General features: G+C 44.9%; 1 protein-coding gene across 1 annotated transcript in view; it reads right to left on the bottom strand.

Annotated features, from left to right (window-relative positions):
- SPTLC3 (serine palmitoyltransferase long chain base subunit 3) overlaps window positions 1-21,357 on the bottom strand; it is a 135,869-nt gene that overhangs the window by 4,858 nt on the left and 109,654 nt on the right. The window contains exons 10-11 of the mRNA XM_068987695.1: window positions 7,816-7,951; window positions 1,253-1,382 (exon numbers count right to left, since the gene is read on the bottom strand). Coding sequence (XP_068843796.1) covers window positions 1,253-1,382; window positions 7,816-7,951 — 266 coding nt within the window. The remainder of the gene's footprint in view (window positions 1-1,252; window positions 1,383-7,815; window positions 7,952-21,357) is intronic.

Below are 21,357 nucleotides of genomic sequence, written 5' to 3'. Positions count from 1 at the left end.
TATATATTGTTTTTCACATTCTTTTCCATTATGGTTTGTCCCAGGATATTGAATATAGTTCCCTGTGCTATACAGTAGGTCCTCACTATTTATCCATCCTATGTATAATATTGGAACTTTTCCACCAATGGCTCATAGACATGTAATCCCTACATGTCTACAACTTAGCTCATTTGATTCCCCTAGTCCTGCTGATGATTTGCTATTCTTTGCCACATACCTTATTTCCTAGTAACTTGGCTCTGCTGTTCTTCACTCCCTAGAGGGCTAGAGACCTCAGTTTATCCTTGATTTCCTGGCCTACATGTGTCCTGCATCCAAATATTTGCCAAGCCTTGGCAGATCCATGCACACATAATGTCCGTTCCTAGATTGATTTTTTTTGTTTCCATTGCCCTTGACCTCATCATCTCTTGTTTTGCTCGGATAGCTCCAGGCATGTGATGACGCGCTGCACCTCCCTGCTCCCACAGCTGTCTTTACTAGGTCGTCATCTGGAGCCTCTGTCCTGCACTTGTCATTCTTTACTAGGTGAGTTTATTCTCTCTGGTATTATTATGAGGTGCCTGTTTATAGTACATCCTCTTAGACTTTTTGCCCCAGAGTTTTGCATAGAGCAGACACCTGATAGTGTTTGCTAAACTGCTTTGATTTTTATGAGACAGTTTCATCAACCCCAAACTGACTGAACTGGTTTGGCTCTGATAGTATTCATTCATACAGAGACTGAAAAATTTAAGGACAGTAAGATGGTAAAATGGTTTTGAAATCCTCTGCACCTCAGGTAGGATGAGCTTTTACAATAGGTCTGTCTTTGCTGTTGGCTTTCCAGATCTGGCTTATTTGAGTCCTATTTTCTTGTGATGGATGTAGTGGCTCTGACCAGTGCCAGGATGTAGGCAATTGCTGCTGAAATAGCACAAGAAATCAGCACCAGCATTTAAGAAGAAGCCAAGAGCAGACGTCTGGCTTTTCAGTCAGTCTTTGCTGTGAAACCGAAACAGCGACTTGACTCAAGTCTTCCCTGGGTTGATTTTCTTTTCTCTCTGCTGGGTTGACCACATTGTTGTGCATTGCTGGGACTCCCCTCCCCCATCCCCCCCCTTTTTTTTTTAAAGTAGTGAGGGTTATTGGTGTTGTTTCCTTACACCATCCAAGAGAAATCCAGGGAAACCCAAGCAAGCTCTGTAAAAGAAGGCGCTCAGACTCCGAGGCCGCATCCTGCTGCTTCTGCTGGGCCGCGGGCACTCACCGTGTCCAGCATCTCCCGGGTGTGTGCTGCTGAGACACAAAACCGAGCCCGCGCTTCTGCAAGGGGCGTAGCTGGAAATCCAACGACCACCACACCGATTTTTCTCTCTAATAGATGTCTTGCAAAAGCCCTAAGGGAAAGATTAAGAAGGAGGTTAACTGAAAGATGACAAAATTCTACTGCAAAAAAAGGAATGTGGCTAATGACTTTGTTTTTAAAAAATACGTAGAAGATAACTGAAGTAATGAAACTTCCGTCAAATACAATTGACCAGGAAATGTGGCAGCCAGTCACTTGATGGCACCCATAACTGTGTGTGTATATTGTGGGACATGGCCCGTTCATTAGACAATGGTGTGTTCAGTCTTCAACACTGAGCAGAAAATGCAGATGGACGTGGACGTGACCATGACGCTGGATGAACACATTCATATATATGGAAACGTTTTGTCTGTAGAGTTCCTAAGGAATAAAAGCCCTAACACACTTGTAGGACAAGAATAGAGACACAGACTTCGAGCAAGGGCTTGTGGACACAGAGGAAAGGAGAGGGTGTGATGAAGTGAGAGAGTAGCATTGACGTATACACATTACCTTGTGTACCATGGACAGCTAGTGGGAAGCTGCTGTGTACACAAGGAGCCCAGTCCTTGCTCCCTGATGGCTGAGAGGGGTGGGATTGGTGGGGGTGGGGTGGGAGGGGGGCTCAGGAGGAAGGGGATACATGTACACATACAACTGATTCATGTTGTTGTACATGGAAACGAGTACAGCATTGTAAAGAAATTATACTCCAATAAAAAGAACCCTAACACAATGCAACTACATAAGGAAACAATTTGTTAGATGCAAAACTATATGCTTTCAGTACTTAATACAGTACCAATAATACAGTGTGGAGATTTTGAGAAGCCTCTACTTCGTGACTGTAATTTCAGAGTCAAGATCAGAGGGTCTGCGGGAGACAACCCCAAGCCACGTTCTCTCTCCAGAGACAAGGATTTTATTTTCCATCAAGCCGAAGATATGAAATAGCAAGGGTCTTCTCACTTTGTATGTGTGCCTTCAGGAATAATAAACCCATTGGCTGGACTAAGTGGGGATGCGGAGGAGGGTGGGAGGGAAAGAAGTGTGCACTCACAGAGTCTTTCTCTAGGAGGAGCCTAGAGGCCTAGGTCATAGAATTACAGAGCTCTTTGATACAGAGTAAAACCTTTCAAAGCTACGATTCCTTCCCCTTAACCATTTCTAGCATCTTTTTATTTCAGAGCTAATCTCAGTAACGACTCTAGAATACTGAGCTCTCAAAGTCTGTAAATTTCTTGCACTGAGATCCAACCTCAGGCACAGGTTTGTGCATCCAAGTAAGTGAGTATTTCCCTCTCTGTGCTCATCGCTCCCCACAGGACTCCTTCGTCCCTGAGAAGCTCTGCCCACAAGTGGGGTAAATGTCTCAGATCTTCTAGGCTTAAGCGGTGGTGGTTGTTGTTTAGTCGCTAAGTCATGTCCGACTCGGTGACCCCAGGGACTGTAGTTTGCCAGATTCCTCTGTCCAGGGGTTTTCCAGGCAAGAATGCTGGAGTGGGTTGCCATTTCCTTCTCCTTTGTGGGTGTCTTATTTTAGGCTGGAAGCTGACAACACTACAGAAACCCTGAGTTTCAAGAAGAATCCTCGATGCAGCCATGGAGAGGAAGGTTGTGGGGTTGCTCCTTCTCCTGCTGTCTAGCTGACAGCTTTTAGGTTTCCTCGTGCAGAAGGCGGGTTGTCAAAGGAAGCAATGGAGATTGCAGGGACCACCAAACACAGCCTCTCTGGCCCCCTGGCTCAGGCAAGGCGAGATTCAGCCTTTGATATGGAAAGGTTGCAAGGAGATGGAGCTTTCTAACTGAGGAAGTTTGAAAACCAGCCATTCTTTCTCTTTCTTGATCACCCTATGGAAGGCTGCCCACGGAACTGCACAGGATGAGAGCTTGTAATTGTCTGAGAAACAAGTCAAGTGCTTTTATTGCTAGAGTACAAACCACCTGACCCATGATTTCTGGCCGGCTTTTGGGACTCCCCAAAGACCATTTTCACTGTCTGCACTTTTCTCTTTGTACCAGAGGAAGTGAGTTTTGCCAAAGAATGTAGAGTGAAATATATGACTGCTGATTCATTAGGTTAATCTGAGGCCTCCCCGGAGCACGTCCAGATTTAAAGCTTACAACTTATACAGCTAAAGCTAGCCTCCTTCCGTTAATGTATATGATGGTTATGAATGTGCAGCATAATGAGCCTCTGGGTTTGTACTCCCCAAATCAAATTAGAGCTGGCATAGCCCAAAAGAAACTAAAATACTTGAATAAGAAGAATAAAATATTAGCTCTGCACTGAGCACAGCATCAGTGCATTTTCTGCAGCACCATCCTCCAAGGATATGATGAGGCCTGGTGCTGGAAAATGTCAGTCCTCTACCAAATAGGAAATACCATTCTTCTGATTATTTAAGTGAATTTTTATATGTACAGTGAAATCCCATTCTACTCCACTACCTAGAAGAGTCCAGTGGTAGAACTGCAGTAGGACTTGATTCAAAACGATACCTGGCTAGAGATCATATTTCTATTCCGCGGTGGGGGGAAATGTGGAGAAATCACAATTATTTAATAAAATCAAAGGTTTTTAAATAAGCGAATGGAAAAAGTGTTCAGACACTGGCTGAGACAACTAACTCCCTGTTTCAAAAGCTTTTCTGCGTATAAACTTTCCACTGAAGGAATATCAGAGAAGAGAACAAGACCAGGGAATGGCTACTCCTGACAACAATAGATAACATTACCTTTTGGAACTAACCTGTTCTAAGTTTTCTTTAACAACAGAAATAATCAGATTTTTTTTTTTGGTGCTAATTGTACAGTCCCCATTGTACTATGGGGACTTTGCCCTTTTGATTCACTGATGATGACATTAAAGAGGGTTAAATTATGCTCTGCATTGCTTTAAAGAGATGTGCATTTCCCCCCAGGGACTAAAGCTTGAGAGGCTGTGCAGTGCATTGAAAAGAGCCCTGGTTTAGGAGGCAAATGGAACTGACCTGAACTCTGGTCTCTAGTACCTGCAACAGGAGTGACACTGAGAAAATAGTTTTGCCTTTTGTGCGTTTAGGTGTCTTCATTTCTAAACCCAAGCTAGGCATCCCGCCTTCAACGGCTGAACACCGGGTTTAAGAGCTTTCCTTAGCATATAATTAACATTCAGCAATATTAGCTCCTCCTTAAAACTATCTTACAACGGAAGGTACTAGATCATTCGACATATCATCCAAGGTCCAGCTGATGCAGGGCATAGCAAGATCTTTTCCTACTTTTTTCCCGGAAGTTTTATTTTTATTAAAGGATAATAATTATTTTACTTTATCCTGTATAAAATAAGTATTTTTTAAATATTGTAATTATTTTAAAAAGACATGCAACCACAGTGACTCAATGTTACACTCAGTTGAAACTAGTACTAATAATCCTTGTAGCCACAGGAGTAGAAGTCGTTGTAATGATGCTGTCTTCCACTGAGTGAGTGCTTATTCAATCACTATACTAAGTGTTTCATATGCACTATTAGTACTATTAAAAATAACAGCCAACCCTGAGTAGACCCCTGTAAGAGGTGACATGCCAATGCTGATAGACTTCATCTTGTTTAGTCCTCAAATGATATTAGGAAATAGGTCCTATTCAATCCCATTTTCTTTTTTTTTTAATTTATGTTTCATTGGAAGATAATTGTCTTATGATGTTGTTCGGTTTCCACTGTAGAACTTGAATCAGCCATAATTACACACGTGTCCCCTCCCTCCCCTCTCCCATCCTCAGAGCACCGGACTGAGCTCCCTGTATTACACAACAGCTTCCTACTAGCTATCTGTTTTGCACACGGTAGCGTACACATGTGAATGTGGCTCTCTCACTTCATCCCACGCTCTCCTTTCCCCTCTGTTTTCACAGTCTTTATTCTTGCCCCACAAATAGCTTCATCAGTACCATTTTTCTAGATTCCATACACATGTGTTAATATGTGATATTTTTTATGACTTATTCAATGCTGTATAATAGACACTAGGTTCATCCATCTCATTTCAACTGACTCAAATTTGTTCTTTTTATTGGCTGAATAATATTCCACTGGGCTTCCCTGGTGGCTCAGATGGTAAAGAATCTGCTTGCAATATGGGAGACATGGGTTCGAGCCCTGGGTTGGGAAGATCCCCTGGAGGATGGCATGGAAACCCACTCCAGTATTCTTGCCTGGAGAATCCCTGTGGACAGGGGAGCCTGGCAGGCTACAGTCCATGGGATTGTAAAGAGTCAGACGTGACTGAGTGACTTGGCACAGCACAATATTCCACTGTATATATGTACCATAACTTCTTTATCCGTTCATCTGTCAGTGCACATCTAGGTTGCTTCCATGTTCTGGCTATTGTAAACTGTGCTGCAATGAACACTGGGGTACATGCATCATGCATCTTTTTGAATTATGATCTTCTCAGGGTATAAAGATGCTCATCATTGCTCATCATTAGAGAAATGCAAATCAAAATTACCATGAAGTATCACCTCACACTGGTCAGAATGGCTATCATTAAAAAAATCCATAAACAATAAACACTAGAGAGGGTATGAAGAAAAAGGGAACCCTCTTGGACTGTTGGTGGGAATGTAAATTGATACAACCACTATGGAGAACAGTATGGAAATTCCTTAAAAAGCTAGGAATAAAACTACCATATGACCCAGCAATCCCACCACTGGCCAATATACCCTGATATATCTCATTTTCAATATGAGAAAAGTGGGGATTCAGAAGTTTGGTTTAATGAGGAAGAGACAGAATGAGAAGTCTTTTTCATTCCAAACATCTCATTATACTCTAGAACATAACTTTTCCAGGAAACTCCTTCTCAGTTTTATTTTCATTTTTTGCATTAGCTTTGCCACGTCAGGACTCCTGTCGTATAAAGGAGGAGAGGAACTCTGTCTCATTCTGTCACCACGCACTTAAGTGCACTTGTTTTGTTTGTCATGGGCTCTTCTCATTAGATGGACTCAACTTCCCATCCTGTTGAGGTTCTAATTCCAGCTTCCATCATCAAATATCAAGCACACTCCCTAATACCACCCTGCAGTATTGTGTAATTAACACATTTCAAAATAAAGCAAGCTTACTTTTGGTGTCTTCATTTGAGCAAATCATAAAGTATTAGATAAGCATGGGCTAAGCGTGGAGTTGGAACACGCCACTTCCCCGGCCACTCTGAGTAAATGTGGATTTTTTCTGTGCCATCCAAGACCAGATGCTAGAGGGCTTTGCAGTATCTGCAGCTTGGAATCACCATTGTCCCCCTCCTCACCCCCGCTGCCATCAGCACAGAGCAGTGTCCTGTGACATCCGCAGCACCCTGTCCTCTGGGCCACCCCAAGCACTGATTTCCTGACCCAGATCCACAAACAAAGGGCTCAGTGGTGGACAACTGTGGTGCACGAGGCAACTCGTGTGTGTGTCGTTTGGCCCTGGCGAAATGACGTGAGTGGACATTAAAGAAACCATCTTTTAGGAATGTTTAACTCAGTCCTAACCATCATGAGTTTTCAACAAATAGCCCCAGAGCTTCTTTTCTATACTACTTCTAATAGTCTGCCAATCAACCTAGACCGTCAGAGAATCGAATAGAAAGTTCCAACAATACGGTTGTGTTAGAGTGGTGTCAGGACCTCCAGAATCTGATGAACATCTGTTGATAATTACTTTCTCTCATGTGCTGGGTCAGACACACAAATATTTTATATTTAGAAAAGATTTTAATTAATTTCTTTTAAATCACAGAGTTCATTCATGTCTAGCAGATTAGAGAATGACTCCTGGAAAAACTCATCGACACCATATTGAGAAAAAGTCTTTTTTTCTTGCTTTATGCACTTATTACTGATGTTCAACTTCAGAGTCACAATCATTGGAAAACAACCTGAAGTCGGCTTACAGGAGAGGTATTAAAATTTGGTGTTGGGAGCAAAAGTTTTGGAGCAAGAGCCTAAGTTTGGGTTTGCCTTTTGGTTTTCCTACACTTGATCTTGACTTTGGAAAGCTATTTAACTGCTCTCAGCCTCAGTTTCCCCACACAGGAGGCTGCCTTCTTTGGAGGATGGCTGTGAGAGTTCAACGGGAGAATGCACAGAGCCTGGTCATGTTGCTTTTGAATGTTGGGAGAGAGGGTTTTTTGAGGTTCTCCCCAAGAAAGATCTTGGGGCAGGAGGAAGGGCAGGACCCTTGTTCATTTATAGCTGAGGCCTCAGGCAGCAAGTGGTTTCACCCAATTCACAGAGTGTGGAAATGGTGGGCCGCAGCAGCTGGCTCCCTCCCCACAAGACCTTGTGACTTCTGAGAAACCGGACAAGTGAGTTTTGAGCTCAGCGTCTTGCTCAAGATGCAGAGCAGCACCTGCGCTGAAAGGGTCCTGGTGTTGGAGTGCCATCTCCATCAGATCACCCTGGGGCTTAGGTGTTATGGTGGGGGTCCGCTGGATACTCACGCTACTTTTGCAGGCATGTAAAGGAGCAGGGGGACCACAGGAGACTCTTCGTTGCCATACACAATAAATCCCATTTGGCTTAGTCTCTGTCTGAAGTATCTTGTATTTTTTGCCAGTTGCTGTACTCTCTGCAGCCCTGGAAGGAAACAGGCATGAAATCCATCAATTCCCACCTGGAAGAGGGAAGCAGATGCCAGACTGTCTTGGCAAGTGCTGTTAAGTCTTTCTGCAGGTCTGCATTAAGGGCTGGAGGAGGGTCAGAGCAGGGTGGGCAAAGATCTCCTGGTGGGCAGGTATGGGCACTGATACCCGGGACCTGCCCTGCGCCTGGAAGACAGGGTCCGGGGGACAGTGCGGCTGGCTACTGCTGCCAACTACAGTCAGGCTAGGCTTCAGGGCAGCAGGGGAGCAGGAAGGGTGTCTCGCCAGAACGAAGGAGGTAAACTAGTATTTACTAGGTACCCACAGTGTGTGGAATCTGCTAAGTCCTATAGACACATTAGTTCAGGGGAAGGGAATGTGAAACGGAACACCAACCAAGAAGGAGATTGTTGCAAACCTCAACTGTCCCTCTTCTCTTCTGTTATTACTCTTCACCCCTTTCCCCATCCTCGTTCTCCGGGAAGATCCCTGTCCAGCTCTGCCAGTCCTCAGAAAGCAGACTGTGAGGGAGAAAACACCTTGTTTGTTGTACTTTGTTGAGAAAGCTGACCTGTCCCCCCAGGCTGGCAACAGCCCATGGATGAAGGACACGCTTCGCCTAAGGGCAGTTCATTTGGCTGCTGCCCAGGGAGCTGTGAGTGGGTCTCTCATGAGAAGTTTGCCAAAGAGATAATACATATGAATTAGACCAGTAAGACGGTCTTGCTAGTAGAGCATGACTATAAAAAATTTAGAGAGAATCAACAACTGGATGAAAAACAAAAAATGATGGGAATTGAGAGAAAATTGTATTACTGGGACCTGTGAGACAGAGGAAACCACTGGTCAGTGGGAACTAGGGCAGCCATGAAGTACAGAAGTGGGCAGTGCAAGGACAGACAGGAGCCACGAGAGAAAAGAGGTGGAAACAGGCTCCTGGGGGGAGACAGGCATGAATCGAAGAATCGCAGGTGGATGTAAAGCTGCAGCTCTGATGAGGGTGGTAACGAACGCCGTGTGGTGTTTGAGAGTCCGCAGTGGAGAGCTTAGACCAAGTCTGAGGAAAGCAACGCGTGATGAGTGAGCTGAGATCTGAAAGACAGACAAAGGTTACCAAAATAAAGAGGAGGGAATTCCTCACCCAGGAACCAGATGCAATGGTCCTATAGTTTGTAGACAAAACAGAATGGTTGAGAACCAGCAAGATGTGGTTGAGGGCAGGGCAAGACAGAAGGAACAGTGAGTAGCTTGTCTGAAAAACCAGAAGTACAGGGAATTGGAGAATCCAGCGTTGAGTGCTTGGGAAGAGGAGCTTAAAAGGGAGACAAAAGCAGGAGCAATCAGGGAGAGAAAAGAAGTCAGGAGAACTGGCATTCACTGGCATTATTGATATTGCACTCATGGATAACTTTCGCTGTGAGGGTTCCTAGCTGGGACTTGGTTTTAAAGACACAGTTAGTTGCAGGTATAGTTTACTTTCATTCATATGGGCTTTTAGTTTCCTACCCACCTTCTTGAAACAATAAGCTCTCTCCCCTAAAATTTCAGATTCGCAACATGAATCCAAGAAAGGGACTTGGAGAGGTGTAGAGCCATTTGCATAAATTTTGTTGCATAGACACAGCCTCTTTTGTGCTTTAAAAAAAAAAAAAGAATTGTTTTGGAACATGCTGAAGTGTCTTCTGGTACAGAGAGGAAGCTATTTGAAGGACAGAACTAGAAGTAAAGAAGAAAAATATTTGTCATTACTTTAAAAAATTTCTTCAACCATACATTGAAACAGTGTGTGCTTAGGAAGATGCGAACATAGGAGCAAGGGTATTGTGGATCAGAAAAGAGGGGCTGGACTATGACTTGCTTAAAGAAGGTGATTCAGATACAAATGAACTTATTTACAAAACAGAAACAGACTTATAAAAAACAGACTTATGGTTACTAAAGGGGAAACATTGGGGGAATAAATCAAGAGCTTGGGATGGATGTACACACACAACTCTACGTAAGATGGATAAACAATGGGGACCCACTGTATACTAATGGCACAGGGAACACCGCTCAATGTTCTGTGATGACCTATGAGAGACGAATCTAAAAACAGATGTATGTATGTACCTGTATACCCAAAACTAACACAGCATTGTAAATCAACTATACATCAGTAAAATAAGAAAAAAAAAATAAGAAGGTGTTTCAAATGAAGGCACAGATATACACCCCAGTCTTCAAAATGTATTCCATATGGCTTGTCCCCTTGTATGTGCAGCTCTTCTGTTGATTGTTAGCTGTACAATGAATAGATGAGTTCATCAGGCTGGGTCTGATACTTCCTAAATGATCCCCCTCTAGGACTAGACGGATTTCCTGGTCTGGTAGTACCTGAATGACTTATATTGCTTTTCCCAATGGCATTATCTTTGCACTTGCCCATAATGACTCATCCATCATTGGGCTGCCCCGCTACTTAATTGGCCCCGTCTGTCCTCTCTGCCTTGATTAACCCAAGTAACTGGATCACCAGCTAATGTCGTCACTTTCTGGTTTCTAGATCCTTTGGAGAGTTGACCAGATGGATCAGAATATTGATCACAGGGGCAGCTGACTCTTAAGAATTGGATGTTTTATTCTTGCCGTCTTTTCCCTCTTTGAACCACGCAGCATAGCATGGCAGGCAGGCCATTATGACACACTTTGTGGACACCACTTTTTCTCACGTAGGGCTACTATAGATGGCTTGACGTCTTTTGAGCTGGCCAAGATACAGCTCCTTTCAATTACTCTATTGCTCACTTCTGAAAATTGGAAACATTCTCCTAGTGTTGGAGGGCCTGGAGGCAGAGAGAAATCTGTGCGTATGAAATGCTACTCATCTGCAGGATGTGGGTGATTTGATTAATTATGCTGTACTTTGAGCTTCTTGTTTGAAAAGCACTTTGTCAAAGTAGAAGGCATTTTTGCACTTGTCCTTTCATACAGGGGTGGGCATGCCAAGATGACATGAAGACTGGGCGTGGTAGTGACCTTCCCTTTGCAACACATAAGGTCCCTAATGAAATACTTTCTGATTCTCCTTCAACCTATTATAGAGAAGACAGGGGAGGCCCCACCCAGATAAATAAGTTAGGGGTCAGATCTCTTATGTAGAGTGCTGGAGAGCTTATGCAATTGTGTCATTTTGCTGTATTCTTGGTTCTCTGGAAAAGGAATAAGCTCCGGAGTTAAATGGACTAAGAAACTCCAAACTCCACGTGGACAACTTAAGGCTTTAAAACCTCAGTTTTACCTGGAAATAAATAAACTTATTTCACAGGAAGACTTGGAGCAATAAAGGGGTTAGTGCAGGAACATGCTTAGTACTGTGTCTGGGAAACAGACGTTTACAATGTTAGTTACATTTTTCCATTAGCAGCAGTTCTCAGCAGCCTCAGTGGCACCTCGGAGCATCTAGAGAGTCCCCATGCCTGGACTGTACCCCAGACCGATGAAATCGGCATATCTGGGAATGAGACCAAGCGTGAGTTTTGGCTTTCACCAGGTGCAGCCAAGGAAACTCAGTGTCTCAGAAACAATGGCCATTACCAGTTCAGCCCCAAGGCCATGGGTGGCTGTGTTTGGCCGTGTCTTGGCTGAGTCATGCTCCTTGGTGGGACATGGAAAGTAAAAAGATGGGCATTTGTCCTTGCTTCTTGTTTGGCAAGATGACATCCCAGCAGTTATTGAACGCCTGGGGTCTCCAGTGGTACATTTGGGGGGTGACTTGCTCCTGGACAGTTATCAGCTCCAAAATGCTCACTTGACTGGAGATCAACCCACTGTCAACCTCGCCCCTCCCGTGAGGCTGGATAAGGTCAGGGATGGACACAATCGGACAGATGATCTGTAGGGTGCCATTCGGCCCACTCGGGTTTCTAGCTCTGCCGACTTGAGGGATGGACTGGGTTTAACCTTCTCTCCAATGCTGTTAAAACAAAAACAGCTGGGGCCGGGGAAGGAAAACAAATAAAACCCTAAGCGTCCCACTACAAAGCCATGCAGTCCCCTAATAAAAACAATCATCAGTGGAGTTTCCAAAAATATGCTTGGGACAACTCCATCTTCAGAGGGCCAGGAGGCACTGTGGACAGAGGACATGCCCAGAATGACCTGTCAGAAGCTAAAGAAGGAAAATTTCTTCTCTGTTGAACCATCGGCTGGCAAGAAAGAGAAAGGCATTTCCCTCTGAAGTCTCCAGCGCGTTTGCCAGCCAATACCAATGACACTCTCTATTTTCTGCAGACTTTTCAAGCTCGCTGTCTAACAGAGGAATTATGCATAGACCCAGATGCCGTCGGGGAGATTCATTTTATTATGCCCCAGGTTGCAAAGGGCACATACAGAAACACACATGGTGCTCCTCTCACCAGTGCAGAATACAGACTGGGAGACCTCAAACCTGCTTCTTGGCAGCTGTGCTGGGAAAAGGTGGTTCTTTTCTTTAGAGATGGGTAGAATCTTCCCTTAAAGCCTGTCGCACAATTTAAGAAGTTGATCTTTCTTAACAACAAAATTGATCCTCCAGGGTGCCCGCAGTGGTCTCAGAAGGTCTCCCCTGCCCCTCCGCGCCCACCCCAACTGTCCACGGCCTCCCCTTCCTTCCATTTATTTGTCTGATGCTCACACTAGGCTTCTCCTCCAGGCACAGGGAGGGGCGGGGGCGGGGGTGCTGGGGAGAGACCTTGGAGTAAAATTTCAACGTGGCAGCAGGAACCCAACGTCTGTTATTTTAAGCTCTGGACACCAGACAGGACATTTTGTTTCCAACACACTCTGGGGCAGGGAGATCTCAGAAAGATCAAGAGGCTACAGAGCAGCAAGAATCGTAAGAATCACATTAGCAGTGACAAGCTTCCCAGTGGGATGGCGAAAACAGGGTTTGGAGTGGTTTGCGGAAAGGAACACACGTTTTTATCAGGCGCTGAAGCGCTCCCTTTTGATGTCCAGATTCCAAGGTTACGGCGTGTTTTATGCTCACACGCACATGTGCCAAGGACTGCCCAGGCCTCTCCATGCCCCCATTAATGCACACAGGAGCGGGACTGGGCAGGCTAGAGGTTTCATTTCCATGCCTCTACCTCGCCACTTGCAGCTCAAAGACACCGTCAGGGGCTTAATCCACAAGGAGAGGTAAGGATGAACATCCTTGTGCAGCTACTATGAGCCAGGCACTGTGCTTTTGGGTCCCCTTCACAGACAAGGAGACTGAGGCTGGGAGGTGGCTTTTGCATTACCCAGTGGGCCTGGACATTGGGGGTGCCATCGAGTTTATCAGAGTCTGCTCTTTGAAGAAGCTGTGAAACTTATTCCCGATGAGGTGTGAGTCCCATGGTTCATGGGTTCATACATTTCACAACTGAAAAGCCTTCACTGTGTACCAGAGAAAGGCCAGCTGCTAATATGGAGGAGAAGATAAAAAAATTCTAGGGCTGTATAATAATCTACCAGTTAGGCAAGAAATAATCTACCAGTTAGTGCCTCTGAGGTGTTGCTAGTGGTAAAGAACCCACCTGCCAATGCAGGAGACACAAAAGACACAGGTGTGATCTCTGGGTCAGGAAGACATTCTGGAGGAGGGCGTGGCAACCCACTCCAGTGTTCTTGCCTGGAGAATCCCACGAACAGAGGGGCCTGGAGGGCTATAGTCCATGGGGTCACAAAGAGTTAGACATGACTGCAGCAACTTAGCATGTGCACACAACCTACCAGTAGACTGGGCAGATATCAGATAATAGACACAGGAGAAGGGCTGTAAGACAAATAGAGACAGAGTCAGCAGGCCTGTCACATAGCAGGGCTTCTTGAATCCTTACAGAATACGTGATATGATTTAATTTTAATTTGCATTTAAATAGAGAGCAGTTCCTTAGTTACTAATGATGGGGAATGAGGGTAATTTGGAAGGCTGGAGTCTTCTGGGAACCTTGTGAATTGGTGATTTTTAATCAGGGGAACAGACCAGAGTCTTCAGGGAATTTTTTGTTTTCTAGGATACTCATGGGTAAGTCCAGGAGAAGGCAATGGTACCCCACTCCAGAACTCTTGCCTGGAAAATCCCATGGGCGGAGGAGCCTGGTGGGCTGCCGTCCATGGGGTCGCTAAGGGTCGGACATGACTGAGTGACTTCACTTTCACTTTTCACTTTCATGCATTGGAGAAGGAAATGGCAACCCACTCCAGTGTTCTTGCCTAGAGAATCCCAGGGACGGGGGAGCCTGGTGGGCTGCCGTCTATGGGGTCGCACAGAGTCGGACACGACTGAAGCGATGCAGCATCAGCATCAGCAGCAGCAGCAGCAGGGGTAAGTCCCCATCTGCAGAGATTCTGCTCCTGCAGGACTGGCGTGGACCTCCTTGAAAGCCTTCCCCTGGGTGACTGTGGTGTGTACCCTAGTTCAAAACCAGCCCTGTAGTCATGAATTATTGCGGCTGTTGATTCTATGAAGATAATAAAGATGATTCTAATTGAAGACTGGAGAGCAATTTTGTTTCCGAGTATTTTTGCATTTTTCTGCTCCATCTACAGATCCGTATGTCAGCTTCCATCCATCCTTTCCTCTTTGCCATGAGGATGAGCAAGCCACTCATGTCTGAGCATTAATTTACTGCTCTGTTAAGTGGGGATGGTGACGATCTGTCTCCTGGGACATTGGGGAGAATGTTACTTAGTGCTATTCAGCACGGCATCTGGTGTGTGGCAGGATTGAAAGATGAACGTGTCTACTGTTCTCAAGGAGCTCATAGATGAGGAAAATTAATCTAATAATCATAAACAGTAGAAAGTTGAATGCCCTGTGGAAGAAATGCTCTGCGAGTTTGCAACAAAGACCCCGGAGGTGGCAAGAACACACGTTGTGCACCAGAGGGGGGTAGGTAGCCCACTCGCCTAGAACATTTGGTTCACCGCCAGGAGAAAGATCAGTGGAATAAGACCCAGAGTTGCCAGCCCAGGAGCTGGTGGGCACTAGAGGGTCCAGGCAGCAGCGCAAACAGGATACGCCACGTTCTAGGGGGTTTCGGGAGAGGAGGTTGCAGCATGCGGCGCATGGAGTAGGATAAAGGAAAGGCTGGAGGTGGCCAGGCACAGGAGGGGGCCAGGGTGGCAGCAGAAATGGGTGAGAGGGCCTGCAGCCACGGGTGCGGCAGAGGAGAGATTGTGGCTGACCAATCGGCTTCTTGGAGTTCCTTGCAAGGGCCCCAAGAGACAGTGCACGTGAAAGAAGCTGCTCGGCAGCCCCTTAGAGGCAGTGTGTACAGTATTCAGACGCTCCGGTTCTCAGAGTGTTTGCTGGGCAGGTTATACTGAGGAAGCCTAGAGGGTGCGGGGAAAAGGTGAGGCGGAGGCTCAGCAGCTGGGGGAACAGGACCCCCCCCCCAAAACTTGCTTCCACACCAACAGAGTTGAGGACTGGGAGCCTGATTTTCCTGGGTTCAAACTCTGCTCTGCCACCTTGAGCAAGGCATCTCATCTTTCTGCAACTAAGGTTCTTCACCAGTAAAATGTGAATAATGACAATGACAATAACAATAATAAGCATGTCCCTTTCATACTGTTACAAGGATTTTATTTTAAGCACTTTGGAGAGCGTCTGGTACCCAACTGGTCCTATAAGAGTGTTGTAAAGTTATACAACGATTTTATTAAATGGGCTCCCATGTACATTTCATCTGAAAAAAAATTCTATGGTTCAAAAAGATTAAAAACGGTTCATTTTCAGTCATCACTGAGCACTGAACTGACTTGCTTGCATTTGCTCTCTGAAACTGTGGCCAACAGAAGTGACCTACGCTATCTACAGCTGTTCTGGTTTTTCCTATAACCTGTTTTTTGTTTGCTTCTTTTTTGTTTTGGTGCCTAGGACATGCCTTTTTATATGTTCTTATCTCCCAGAACTAAGTATTCACTAGACTAACATTCATTCTGAGTATTCAAGATGAAGCTTATAACTACTGGAAATCTTTACATAAAGTCCTATTTTACAAAGGCAAAATGAATTTTAGAGGCATTAACCAATACTTAAGACCTAATCAGGTTAGCTCTGAGAAAGGCCTGGGCTCTCCCTGAAGAAAGAGACCCAAAGAGGGAGGGAGGGAGGGGTCTTAACAGGGACATTCTCCACTGCTGACTTTGAAAATGGAGGGCGTCATATGGTAAGAAATTCAAGTCTCCAGCAGTTGAGGTGGGTTCCCAGCTGACAGACAAACCAGGATCTCAGTCTGGCGACCCTCAGGAACTGGGTTCTGCTACACCCATGTGAGCTTGGAAGAGAAGGGTGAGCTCCAAAGAAAGCTGCTGACACCCTGATTTCTGCCTTGCCAGAGACTGCCCAGTCTCCCGAGCCCAGGAGACTGTGAGATTATAAATGGGTGTTGTTTGGAACCCCTGAAGTTTGAGACTTCTCTGACAGTCCAGTGGTTAAGGCTCTGTGCCCCCAGGGCAGGGGGCAAAGCTTCAATCCCTGGTTGGGGAAATAAGATCTCACATGCTGTGCGGCATGGCCAAAAGATAAAAACAGGAAGCCCTGAAATTCGTGGTCATCTATTATGCAGAAACAGAAAACTAACACATTCTCTCTCGCCCAGAGCACAGCCACAAATCCACCTGCCTAATCCTTCCCAGCTGTGGCTGGTGGGGTAAGTGGTTTTCTCCCCAACTTCTCCAGACAAGAGTGGGGCTAGGGTACGGCCCCCAGTGTGTTGGTGATTTTTGGTGTTCAGTTGAAAACGACCTGTGACAGGGAAAACAAAGATCAGTGTGTAACAGCAACTCCCCTTCACCCTCAAAGATCCTACAGCTGGAGTCACGTTCTTCTCCAGTTGGACTGAACCGACAGAGAATTCCATGTGTGTTACATCACAACGCCCCCGTCTCCCCATCCACACAGAGGAAACAAAAGTGAAGAGGAAACTTCTGCAGGACTCATGGTGTAAAAGGATATCTTGTTTGTAGGATGGGAGGAAGGAAGTGGCTACACTATCCTTTCACCCCAGTGCCATGGAAAAGACAAACAGATTCTCTTTACAGTCGTGCTGGGGAAATCGTTTAAGGCCTCAAAGCAAGTGCAGAATTTACTGATCTGCCATAAAATCCTACCCTTGGCTAACTCAAGGGGAAGTAAATGAAGGGACAGAACATTATGGACCAGTTTTTGAGCCATTTCTGCACAACCAGACAAACTTCCCCTCCTAGGTAGGGTTGGTTCCACAGGTTGGCTAATTCTGTTTATTGGATGCCTGCCCCACCCCGCAGTGGTTCTGAAAACATCTGAGGAGCCATAGGGCCGAGAGGCAATGACTGTCACTTCTCTTGCTCACTCCAACCTTAGGTCGCTCCCCCACCCCAGGCCAGGTAGAACTTTCTGACCCCCCAGCACAGGTGATTAATCATGGACAGAGGCAGCCTCGCAGTTGAGAGCCAGCCGAGCGTAGCACCCGCCATCTGTTCTGCATTAGCTGTTGCTGAAAGGCCAGTGGCCTGTAACCGTTTAGAAAGCACAGCCCTCTGCGCCTTCTGCCTCTTTCTCGGCATTTCTCTGTGTCTCCAGCTGGCAACCAAGGGCCAAACAGATTTAGGATGCAGCGGCAGGGGTCTTCCCTGAGCAAGGCCATGGGTCTCAGAGGCCAGGGGCTCCAGGCAGCCCATTTCAGGTGGGATTCTCTGTGGGCTTCTCTGCACTCACGGAGGGACTGCAGAGGGACAGAACTAACAATGTGTTGGGGTTTCAGGGGAGAAAAGGACTTGGAGGAAGTGCATTTTGTATTCGCTAAACTCCCTGCCAAGGTGGGTGCTGAGAAGATATTTACAAACTCCGCATCTGATTATCATGGCTTCATCTGCCTGATCACAGTCCTGTCTGGTTGTCCCTCTTTATTCCTCATAGAGCTTCTGGGTGAAGAGTAAGTTAGCAAGAACGGCCACAGGATAAGCTTGATGGTTTGGATGGAGAAGCGTGGTTTGCAGCCCTCCAAACAGCTTGCCCTGGGGAGAAGCAATATCTTAGGAGAGAAGTTCGTGAATGAGTCTCATGTCAAATGTAAGCAGGAGGAAAGCAAGAAAATTCCACTCTGGAGAGTGAATTGCTGTCACCCCAGTGGACTGATTTCTCTCCGCCTTCAAAGTCCTAAATCTTCCCAGTTAGTATTCCCTTTTTTTAAACCTATCAAACTCAAGTGTAAAAATATGTGTGCCCTGTTCCAGGGACCAGAGCAAAGGTCCAAGGTCACAGCTGGAAGCCGCGGAGGCCACTTTCTCCAAGTCCATGTCGGGTTAGGAGTGGGGTCAGTATCTCACCTGCCAATCTCACGATAAAATTTCACAAATGAGCAGGATGAATGAAATAATCCAGACAAAATATTTTTAAAATGAGGCATGGCTGGATTTTCCAGTGCAAATGCATTATAGTTTAAGTCTCACTCTTTTAAGTTTCCTCTCCAGAGGATAAAGAAAAGAAAAATGATTGAGGTTCATAAATGAATGAAGTTATTTGAAAGATCTTGCTATTTTATTCAACCCCTGTTAAGAATTAAATAAAAAAATAGAAATTTAAGCCTCTGGAAAAATTTTAAATAAAATCCCAGATATGGTAAAGAACGAATTATGTGGACTGAATTCGCCCACGTGTACAAAACAGAAGCACACAGTTTTTAATGCTTCCCAAAATAGATGGAATGCTTAAAGCAATGTTGCATAGAATCGTATTTTCATATACATTCCATCTTTATGTAAAATTGCTAGTTTTATCTTCCTACCTGGGTTTAGAATTTAGTTTTCCCTGGATTGGTTTGCCTTGATTCGTCACCTGCTGGGTGCTGATATGATGAACATGAAAAGTTTGATACTTTTTTAGCCTCTTTGCCTCCTTTTAGTCCATGTCCCCAGATAACCAAAGTGTGGCTGAATAAGAGAGTTGGGATGTCTCAAAATAAACCCACCCAATTCAGATAATCATGGTTTAAAGTTGCATGTTTTAAATGGCAATTTATAATTTTCTGATGAAGATGCAATTTATAATTTTCTGTCTCATCACATCCTCCCTTCCCCAAAATGTCCTGAATTTCTGAGAGTGTGTTACCACTTCCAAAATACACGTTCTCCCCTGTTCTGGCTTGACTTCCAGAGCTGTTCCAATTTCATGTCTTTTTAGTTTCTTCTGGGAAGCGTTATGCCCAGGGTCCACTTTCTGCCTCCAAAAAGTACACAGCTTTGGGGAATTTAGCACCATCATAATCTCAGTACCTGCCATGGCCTGGGATCAGGTTCTGCGAAAAAGAAGCAGAAGTGTTTCTAGTAAAAGCCAGACTAGAAGCCCCGAGAGTCCCTATAAAAGAAGAGATTCATCTTCGGTCTTTTGGACTTTGTTGTTCTTTTTTCTTTAGCTACTTTTATTCCATTCCAGGTCAAGAGTTTGTTTACTAAGTCAATAGAGAAAGATTGGGAAACTGTCTAAAGTATACAATGTCTTCCCACAATATACATCCATCAGAAAGGCTGGGGAAAGAATGTCCTGGACTGAGGTTAAGTACTGTGGCAAAGACTGGCTGGCTAGTCAACGAACCCGTTTCCTTCTCCCAGGCAGATGGCTAATTTCATTTCCCAGGATCCTTTGTGGTTAGGCAAGGTCACATGACTCAGTTCTTCCAAGAGGATGTGGGCAGAAATGAAACATGCCTTTTCAGTCATGGCCCCTGAAAACGTCACACACACAGATCATCTTCGCTCCTGGCCCCAACCTTTTAAACCATAGATCAAAGTGGGAGGAGCCACCAGATGGAAGGAGGCTGGGTTAACATCCCTTTTGGACTTTATATGAACAACAAATAAATGTCTATTGTGTTTATGTGTTGGACTTTATTACCACAGCAAGTTAAACTTAACTAAAACTGACCTTGTAAGGAAAGATACCATGAAACATTTTCAAGGATTCAAAATGCTAATGACCATTTGTTTTCTGTTGGCTAAACGGCAACAAGGGAAACTCTAATTTTTACGTGGGAAATTTAGTTCCTCAATCTCTCATTACTAGTTGCCAGGGAATGTCATGAAAACATGAAATTTCTTGATTGAAAAGGATCCTAAGTCCAAATCACCATTAAGATAGGGGAGAGGAGGGCAGGTGATCCCTCAGCATACTCAGTGGAAAATGCCATTTTGGATGTGTAAGAAAACCCTCTTACCTGTATTTTGGAAATACACTTCAGCTCGGACAGAGGATTAGCTGGTGCCAGTCTTTGCTGATTACTGTGTGAGTCAAATGGACAGTTGAGCTTTGGATGGTGTCTTCATAGCAAACCTTAAGTGAAGGATTCAGCTACTACTTGGATAATTAAAGGAAAAACTCCATTTTTGCTTCTGTGATTTAGTAGCAATAACTTGAATTATCCTGCTTACTCATCTCTATATTAGATGGTGTCCAGAACAAGCCTTAGCATATGTAATCATGTAAAACTATTCATGTATCAAAATAATAGAAAAGGAACTGTACATTTTGGCTTATGCATATATCTACTAAGGAAGTGATCATAACTCCAGTATTTGAACCAAAATAATTCTATAAGTAACCTCTATAGCACTGATACTATAATTATTGATAGAGAGTGATTAGAATTCAGGGACTCTGCTTAGCCTTAACTTTGGTCATTCAGTTTTCATTCATTCATATCCTTGATGCTTGCATGCATGCTCACTCACTCGACTGTATCCAACTCTTTGCAACCCTGTGAACTGTAGCCCACCAGACTCCTCTGTCCATGGGATTCTCCAGGCAAGAATACTGGCATGGGTAGCCATTTCCTTCTCCAGGGATCTTCCTGACCCAGGGATCGAACTTGTGTCTCCTGAATTGCAGGTGGATTCTTTACCATCTGAGCCACAAGGGAAGCCCATTTGATGCTTAAGGCACAATTATTAATAATTAACTAATCACTACATATTTGGAGGACTGGACTAAGGTGTGTGTGACTAACATAAGAGGCAAGGATTGCATGAGACAGAGGGTGGTACCAAAGCCTTGTGAATAGTTATAGGATATGGCCAAAGCTTACGCTGAATGGGGGGCCGTCACTCATCCAGCCAACATATATCACTTGAGGTTGAGACAGTGTCTCTGCCCTCATGGCACTTGTACTCTCCTGGGGGAGCAGACAATCACCAAAGAAGCAAGAACATAATTCTAAGTGGTGATGGACCCTATGGAGGAAAATGGTGTGGAATGAAGGAGTAGATAGTTACCCACAAGGGAGGGGGCAATACTTAGAAAGGATAGTTATGGAAGGTCTGGGGTTAGTGGCACAAGTTAGAAGGGTCACTCCAGCATCAACACCGCCCCCTCGCCCCTCCACCATTACAAGCTGTACTGAGACCAGATTTCATCCA

This window comes from Capricornis sumatraensis, chromosome 15 (genome assembly GCF_032405125.1).
Source record: "Capricornis sumatraensis isolate serow.1 chromosome 15, serow.2, whole genome shotgun sequence".
In the NCBI taxonomy this organism is placed as follows: domain Eukaryota; kingdom Metazoa; phylum Chordata; class Mammalia; order Artiodactyla; family Bovidae; genus Capricornis; species Capricornis sumatraensis.
The sequence above is the reverse complement of the archived record's forward strand: the minus strand, read 5'-3'. Positions and strand labels throughout refer to the sequence as shown.